The 8,204-nt window shown below is 56.6% G+C and overlaps 1 protein-coding gene across 1 annotated transcript in view; it reads right to left on the minus strand.

Annotated features, from left to right (window-relative positions):
* Nr4a3 (nuclear receptor subfamily 4, group A, member 3) overlaps positions 1-6,450 on the minus strand; it is a 42,857-nt gene extending 36,407 nt beyond the window's left edge. The window contains exons 1-4 of the mRNA XM_013023240.1: positions 6,113-6,450; positions 4,788-4,864; positions 1,516-1,751; positions 485-556 (exon numbers count right to left, since the gene is read on the minus strand). Of these exons, the coding sequence (XP_012878694.1) occupies positions 485-556; positions 1,516-1,751; positions 4,788-4,864; positions 6,113-6,450 (723 nt within the window). The remainder of the gene's footprint in view (positions 1-484; positions 557-1,515; positions 1,752-4,787; positions 4,865-6,112) is intronic.
* Between the last annotated feature and the right edge of the window lie 1,754 nt (positions 6,451-8,204).

Below are 8,204 nucleotides of genomic sequence, written 5' to 3' on the forward strand. Positions count from 1 at the left end.
CACACACACACACACACACACACACACACACACACACACACATATATGTTTCCTAATTTGGACTTATAAGCTATCAGTGGCTGTTTTATGACAACACTCACTCATAATAGGCAAGTAAGTAGGTATTTTCATATGATCAAAGAATTAGTTCCATAGAAAAGAAGAAAGCAATTTTGGAACAGATTTGCTTTCTCTGCTAGTTTGACTACATGGAGCCCCAGAGACTGGTATCCAAGCTGACTACTACTGTTCAGAGAGGAACTGGGTGAAAAGGTTCTGAGAATTATTGATGCTAGTGAGTGATCTATCTAATGACTTTCCTTCATAGTTAAATAGAAGTGGTAAAATGGGCAGTTTCTGGTGGTTGGTTTTTCTGAGCCAAAGGAAAACTAGGTACTTCCGGTCTGTTTGGAGTGTCTGATGTAAAAGGTGTGACTAATAGAAAAGTGAATTCTTCACATTTCCTTTGACATCGTTCTCTTACCCACATTTCCAAATCTGATTGAGTCATGCGGGTATGGGATGCAATCTTGACTTGAAAAGAGGTGAGGAGGGCCTGTTGGCAAAAGCAGTGATGAAGAGAGAGACAGAGACAGAGGGGGGGGGGAGAAAGAGAAGGAGGGAGAGAGAGAAAGAGAGAGGCTAGTTCAGGCCTGTCTTTTTTCAAGAAAGGCTCTTAAATACATACGAACTAATCTGAAGTTGAGGGTTACTTATCTTAGTGTCCAGTTTGTTGGGATGAAATGAAAAGCTAATCATTTAATAGAAAGAACACTGCTCTTCCATCCTCTCCCCTCCCTTCAGTGCCTCTGGGATTTCTCCCTTGGTCTTTTCTGTCTTTACTGTCATTCACTACTGATTTCTTTTGTGTCTTTCTGAAGTTTCCAGCTGGAAGATGATGAGCTTTCGGGGACTCTGTTCAATTGGTCTGCATATATTTCTGGTGCCTACACAGGCCTAACACTTAGTAATATTTTTAAGGAGGTGGTGCAAACTACCAGGTTTGGGCCTTCTCTTTTTTTTTTTTTTTGCCAAACTTCTATTTATGCATTGGCTTTTGGTTCAATTATGTTCCCCCTTTCCCTCGAAGCTCAACCATTCAAACTTCATCACCCAAGTGATTTTGATTTTATATAAACACAAATGCTCTTTAGTGCTCTAAGTAATCCTATACATCTTGAACCAATATACTAGATATAAGAGGAGAGTGAAAATTAAGACATGAAAATGTATACAAGATCCTAAGCTACTGGAATATTTGCAAATTTTCTTAGGAAAAAGGTAATTTTGAGAAATGCAGCACTTAGTTTTTATCTGGCTGCTCCATTTGGTAGCAACAGGGTGTGGTATACAGAGGAGCTTCGTGCATGGAAGCCACCTGCGCTGTGAAATACAGGGCCAGCAGCCGCTGAGTTGGCACTGGGCAAGTTGACCAGCCTGCCTGCTGAGTGTGTGGTTCTCCCACCCACTTCTCCCTGGCTCCTGAAGGTTAAGGTGTCCTGCTTTCAAACCTACCTGGAGGATATCTTGTGCGCTGAATGGTGGGGCTGGGGGTCTCTCCAGCAGAGGCTGAGAGTGTAGGAGGAGGAGACGTCCCGCGAGGCGAGTTGGTGCTGCCAGGCTCTGCAGAGGGTCCAGGCTCAGGGCCCGGGCTTGCCGGGCTGCGTTCTCCCGCAGTGGGTTCTGCAGGCATCGAGAAGGAGAAAACACACATGGGCGGTGAGACCAGGCTGGGTCGCTGATCCCTTTTGCTGGGCAAATGGAGAGTGCGTGTGGGTGGGTGGGTGGGGAGGACGGTACGGGAGCCGGTTGAAAAGGGTTTAAAATTATTATGATAATTATTGCAAAGGATACTCTTAAGGTGAAGGAAAGGTGCTTAAGGGGTCCCAGAATCCCAGGGCAGGAAGCGTCACATTGTCTTGGGGAAAGCAGAAGGAAGGCTGAGCCCACTGCTCCGAGGCTTTGTGGCACGCGATCTGAGAAAACCCCCGCAGCCTGTCGTCGCCCGCAAATTAATCTCTGCCCCCCATGATTAGTTCCGAGCCCTCAAAATCCGGGGGGGAACCCCAACCAAATAAAAGTGAACACTTGAGGGACCCATTTCAGCCGGAATTTGGGAGTCCGTGGGTGTGCACGAGCGGAACATAGGCTATTTTCCAACTCTACCCCTCACCCCACCCCTCGAATACGAATTTTACACGTTGCATAGGAAATGCATCAGGGCTGGAACGAATGCGTGAATGCCTCTAGGAATTAAGAAAGTCCGCGCTTTTCATTCTAAATGCTAATGGAGCTTCACTTCTATTAGCCGCGAGTTTCAGGGGCCAAGGGTCAAACAAACAAAAGGGCACAAGTGGAAAGAAGGCCAGCCAGCAGCCGCGCTGGAACCGGCGCGGAGGCAGCCGGCGCGTCCCCGACTGGTGGGGCTGAGGAAGGTTCCCTGCCCTCGGCAGGCGGGGTCCTCCAGGGTGGGGCGGCTTTGAGGCTACCGGGCACCGGTGGCTTTGAAGGGGCGCATCCCGGGGGGGTCGCCGGGAGCAGCTCGCCCAGCCAGGGTCTCAGCACACAGCCCTAACGAAACTTTGCAGCTGAAAACGCTGCTGGGCTGGCCAGGGGAAAGGATCTGATTGCCCCAAAGAATGGCCTATGGCGCCCCCTTTGCTCCGGGTGGGCACAGTTCGAAGGGGAGGAACTGGATGGAAGAAATCATAATAGCAATAATAAAAAATCCCAAAGCCAACAACAAAACCTCTCCAAGGCGCTGGAGAGCAGGTCATGTAAGTTTCCTCTCCTGTGACTCCGGTGTCTGGCTCTGGCTTGTAGTAAAAGAAAAAAAAAAAAAGAGGCTCCCAGCTACCAGGTCCTGGGAACCCTCCACCACTAGGAAATTGGGGGATTCCCTTGTCACCCTCCTCCCCTCCGTCCCCCAACCCAAGCTGCTCCCACAGAAAACTGTAGCGCTGGCCCAAGTAGATCTTCCCACCGCAAGAACATAGACTCATCTCCTCGCATCTTCAAAAGTGGGGGGTCTTCCAGCCATCGTCCTCACCCCCCTCCCACTGTGGGTGTCTGCAGCCCTGCCTCTCCCGAGGCACCTTACAAGCAGAGTCTTTTTCTAAGGTGAGGCTTCTTATGAACTCCCGTGGGCGCGGGTCTCGTGTCCCCACGGAAGGGGTTTCTGTCCAGAAACCCAGCGTTTTCCGGGGATCTCTCTTCCTACCGCCCCAACCGAGCGCCCCATCTCTCTCTCTCTCTTTCTCTCTCTCTCCCCCCCCCCCCCCCCACCTCACCTCTCCCCCTTCCACCCCTCCCCAAATCGCCGGTTACCTAGGCAAAGGCTCTGCGCCTGGAAACACGTTCTGCTGCTGCGGTTCGCGGCCGCCGGGGTCCGGGGCACAGAGCCTTGGGGTTGTAAATTAGGAAGAAATAACTACCTCTGTCAAAGCCCCTTTCTTTCTCGTGGGCAGACGAAAGGAACACCCCCGTGTTCCCCTCCCGGTGGTGAAGTGTGTGGAGGAAACCGTGAAACACACCATTGTGACCCGGGCTCCGGCGCGGAGTTTCCATCCGTGATGAGTGGGGGCGGAGGTTGGGCGGGGGCAAGAGGCATGGAGCAGACGCGGACAGCCCGGGAGAAGGCAGATTCGCAGAAAGACCTCGGGAGACTAGACAAACCGCGGGGAGAATTTCTGTGAGCGCGCGCGCAGGGTCCCGGGGAAAGAGGTGCGGGATTTGCTTGGGAGAAGCGAGGCCCGGGTGGGATGCGGGTGGGGGTTGGGGGGAGTCTTTGAGAGTCACGTTACAGCGCATCGTGTTCCGCTACAATAACTCGAATAAAGTACTTTCATTCATTGTGCCCACGATCCGCGTTGGGCAGCTATTCTATTTCCCCCATCCAGTCCGGTTCTATTTAAAAAACAAAAACAAAACACTTCTCAGTGGTGGGGAGGGGAGATCTAGGATTGGGTTCGCGCTGGAAGGACTGCCCCGCACCTCTCTTCCTCCCTGCATCCCCCCTCCCACCCCCCCAAATCCTGCGATAGCAGCTGGTAGAGATTTCCAATCACGCAACTCCTGGCCAGCAATTCTTAGGTAATCTAGGGGGGCATCAACACAAGGCAACCTCCAAGAACGTTCTTGGAAATCAAGGGGCCGAGAGCTTCCTCCCTCCGACGGCCCGAAGATTCCAACAGGTTTGAGAGGTGCCTTTCTTTGGAAGCCAGTCTAGGCAGGCAGGCTGCGCTCGGCAGGCCCGCTCTCCTCTCGCCACCGAGAACTTTCATTTCTACGGTAGAGTTAAGGAAAAACACGCCGGGCAAACTTCCTCCAAAAGCGCGAATTCTATCCGTGAGAAGTAAACTCTGTCCTTCCCACACCGTAACACCAAGCCCTCCGCAGGAGAAGGGACACCGTCCCCACGCGTGCCGGGGCGCGCGAGTCAGCAATTACAACCCGATTACCTCCAAAGAGACAAGTGTTAAACCGGCCGGGCGGCGACGCCAGGCAGACGTGCCTCGCGGAGCCCCAGGCTCATTTCAATACAACAAGCCACATTCCTACAATTAGGACCTCTTTCCCGAGATCTCCCGGGCTTCTCTGTAAACTCTAGCCACTGCTGTCCAAGACCTCTCCTCCCCCTCCTCCCCAAGCCTCCCCCCTCCTCCAGCCCACCCCACAGTCTCAAGCTTTCTTCCTGACAACCAGTTCCCTTCCACCATTCAGGTACATTGCACTCGGACCCACCAAAGCCCCTACTTCCAATCCTACTTAAAACGCAGGAAAATTACAGCCGTTCATCACCCCGGCTTGCAACTCCCTGCCGCCGCCGCCGCCGCCGCCGCCGAGAGCATCATTACCATGACAACTAGAGCCGAAATACCCTGAATTACATCGCTGGAACTGCTTCAGCGCAAATCCCCGTCCTCCTCTTTGTTAGAGGTTTTTTCGCCTCTACGGGGGTGGGGAGAGGAATCCCACAAGCTCCAGAGTCCCCGAAGGCCCCACTCACCGGGGAAAAGTTTCCCATCAGAGCCCACCACCGATCGCTTTGGCAAAGCAAAGCTAAATAAAGCGGGAATAAGATGGGGGGGGGCGCGTGCGTGTGTGCGCGAGTGTGTATGTGTGCGTGTGTGCGTGCGTGTGTGTGTGTGTGTGTGTGTGTGGTGGACCCCCACACTCAAAAGTTATCCATTTCGGGAGCGACGCTTCCCAGCGCGCCAACTTTCAAGCAAGTCCCCCCCGCCCCTCCTCTCATCCCGGCCTTTAAAAAAATAAAGCTGGACTCATCCCATACGTACTTGAGTGCTGTGGCGGTTCCGTCTTTAGAGCGAGTTTCTAGAGAGCTGCCTCGAAATCTGCACTGGGAGGCCAGGTGGTGGTGGTGGTGGTGTGTGTAGGGGGGGTGTCCGGTCACAGCTGCTGTCCCGGGAGGATTGCGGTGTACAAGCCCAGCGGCTCCCAGGAGCGGTGGGCGACTGGCGGGGAGATGCTGCGGTCCCGACTCATGGGAGAGCGCCGCCGAGAGGTTCCGCCGGCCGTCCGGTCTCCGGTGGCGACCCAGGGAGGGGTGGGCGGTTAGGCGGCCGCCGCGCTTCCCACCTCCACGGCCGCTGTCTGCGCTGTCAGCGTCTCAAAGTGAGCCAGGAGGGGCCGTCCGGCTGCGGCGCGGCACTAGCACCGGCGAGAGGGGTGTGAGCGCGCGCGAGAGAAAGAGTGGAGTGTGTGTGCGCCGAGCGTGTGTGTGTGTAGTGTGTGTGCGTGTGTGTGCGAGTGAGGGAGCAGCGGGTGTGTGAGCGTGTCTGTGTATGGGGAGCGGAGGAGGAGCAGGAGCTGGAGGGGTGGGGGGCGGGAGGCAGGAGACTCCGCTCTCCCGGCTGCGCGTTCGCCTGCTCTCCCGGCACGTCATTTATGCCACAGGAGCCCTAGCGGCCTCTCCATAGAGTGCCTGGAATGCGATACGTCAATGTGACGCCATGGGACGCTACGTCACCCTCCTCCTCCCTCCCCTGGCCCAGCCGGTTCCGCGTGTGCGAGGGAGGGTGTCTGAGTGTGTGTTTGTGCTTATGTGTGTGTGTGTGTGCGCGCGCGCCCGCGCGTTTTCCCCGGACCGCACAATGGAAAGTGAGCGGTAGTTGCCCCATCCAGCCCGGGGGTGGGGTGGGGTGGGGAGGTGGGGTGGGAGGGCTGGCTGCGCTCGGCGCGGCCCGCCCCTTCGCGGTGGTGCCGCTGCCCGCTAGGGCGTGCGTTTTCGGGAGAGTGCTGGAGCCCGCCCCGCGGGTCAGGCGGGACCGCCCAGCTGTCAGGCCGGGGTGGTGGTGGTAGGGGAGGGGGAACTAGAGTTGGGACCAGTGCTGCTGGCGCGTTCTCCGGGCTGCCCCGAGGCACCGAGCCCGGGGGGTCAGGGGGGTAAGGGAAAGCTCCGCCAGCCAGCTTCTCCGAGTGACCTGGCATCCGAGGGCTGAAAGGAGTCTGGCACCCACCACCAGCCCGAAGACTCCTCGAGGTGCAGCTGCGCTTTCCTCGTGGAAAAGGTTCTAAAACTGTATACGTCTTTCTGGCCCTCGGTGCCTAGGCTGGGCGCACCGGTTCGCCCCGGGATGCTAATGGCCGGAGGGATACGGATTTTTATTTTATTTGAATTTCATGGTGTGAGTCTCCTAACTGGACACATTGTAATCCGACGAAGTGCACATCTCTCATCCACCTGCACCCTCCCCCAGAAACTACTTAATGTGCATAACACACACACACACACACACACACGTGTTGAACAGCGGAGTGTGGCTGTTGTAGATCCTTCCTCCTCCCCAGCGCCGGGTCAGAAATGCAACTCGCACCTCGCACTTTCACTTTTTTTTTTTTTTTGATGGTGGCAGATGCTTCCCCTTCCATTGCTCAAAAGAAACATCTCAAGAATCAATCAACAGGATTTATTAGTCTGTCTCTCCCTGGGGCACCGCCTCTGGTCTCCTGGGACTCATTTGTTGGGAGATGGTGTGGCCAAAGCCTGGGCTGGGGGCGACTATATGAGAGAGAGAAAAAAATCTTCCTGGAAATGATGAATTTCAGTGTGAGTTTCTTGCTGAAAACAAAACAAACATGTCACCCTTTAACGCTTCCTAATTGCGAAGGCTGCTGTCCCTTTTAGAAATGGGTTTCTGAGAAAATATTTCGAGTGCAACAATGGACAAGACAGAGCCCTGGGCGGTCCCGCTTGACTCAGATGGGACATTTTTATTTCTTTGACCCGTCCGGGTCTTTTGCGGGTGGGGATGGCCGAGTTGAAGGGGAAAGATCCGCTGGTCCGCACCACTTGTTTCAGAGTCGAAGGAGCTTCCAGCCAGGACCAGAAACTTGAAAGCAACATAGATGGCTGCGTGTGTCTCTCGCTCTTCGCCTCCACCTCCACTCCAGGCAGGCTGCCGGTGTGGAGACCTCTGTGGGAGGATGCTCCGAAAGTTGACCTAGCGCCGAGGAACCGAGCCCCGGCGCCCCGGCGCGTTCCTCTCCAGTCTCCGAAGGCAGGAGGGCGCTGCTACATTGTATCCATTCAAACGCTGGAAGGGGAGGGGGGGCGGTGGTGAGCAGGACCTGGAGCCGCGCGGCGCTGACGCACGCGAGGCGCGTGATTGACGCAGGCGATGTTACTAAATTCGGCGCTTGGCCTGGCCCCGCCGCCGGCGCGCGCGGCAGATAGCGGAGTAGGCTCCCCTCGGTCACCCCCGCCCCGCTCCATTCAGCGCCGCGCGGGGCGGGGCGGGGCGGGGCTGGAGGAGGACGGGCGGCACGGGAGGGGCGGGGCGCGCGGAGTGCGCGCGTCTGTGCGCGCGCGCGCGCGCTCGGTCTCGCCGAGATCCGGCAGAACCAAATATAGTCCGGGCCTGGCTATTTTTAGCGGGAGGCCTCGGGCGCGAGCGCGCCGCGCGCGTCAAGGGGTGTGTATGGTGGTGGTGGTGTGGGGGGGGGGCTCTCGACCCCGCCCCGAGTGCGGACGGTTTCGGGGGTGGGAGCGGTGGAGTCGCCATCTTGGACTCGGCTCGACCCCCCCTCCCTCCTTCCCTCCCTCCCACTCCCCCCCTCCTCCGCCCCCCCTGTCTGGTGACCGGTGATGTCGGCGCCGGGGGTTGGGGTGAGTGGGTTGTGAGCCGTGGGGCGCGCGGGCCGGGCGGAGGGGAACCGGGCGGGGTGGGGATGCGGAGTCTGCC

This window comes from Dipodomys ordii, unplaced genomic scaffold (genome assembly GCF_000151885.1).
Source record: "Dipodomys ordii isolate 6190 unplaced genomic scaffold, Dord_2.0 Scaffold67, whole genome shotgun sequence".
NCBI lineage: Eukaryota > Metazoa > Chordata > Mammalia > Rodentia > Heteromyidae > Dipodomys > Dipodomys ordii.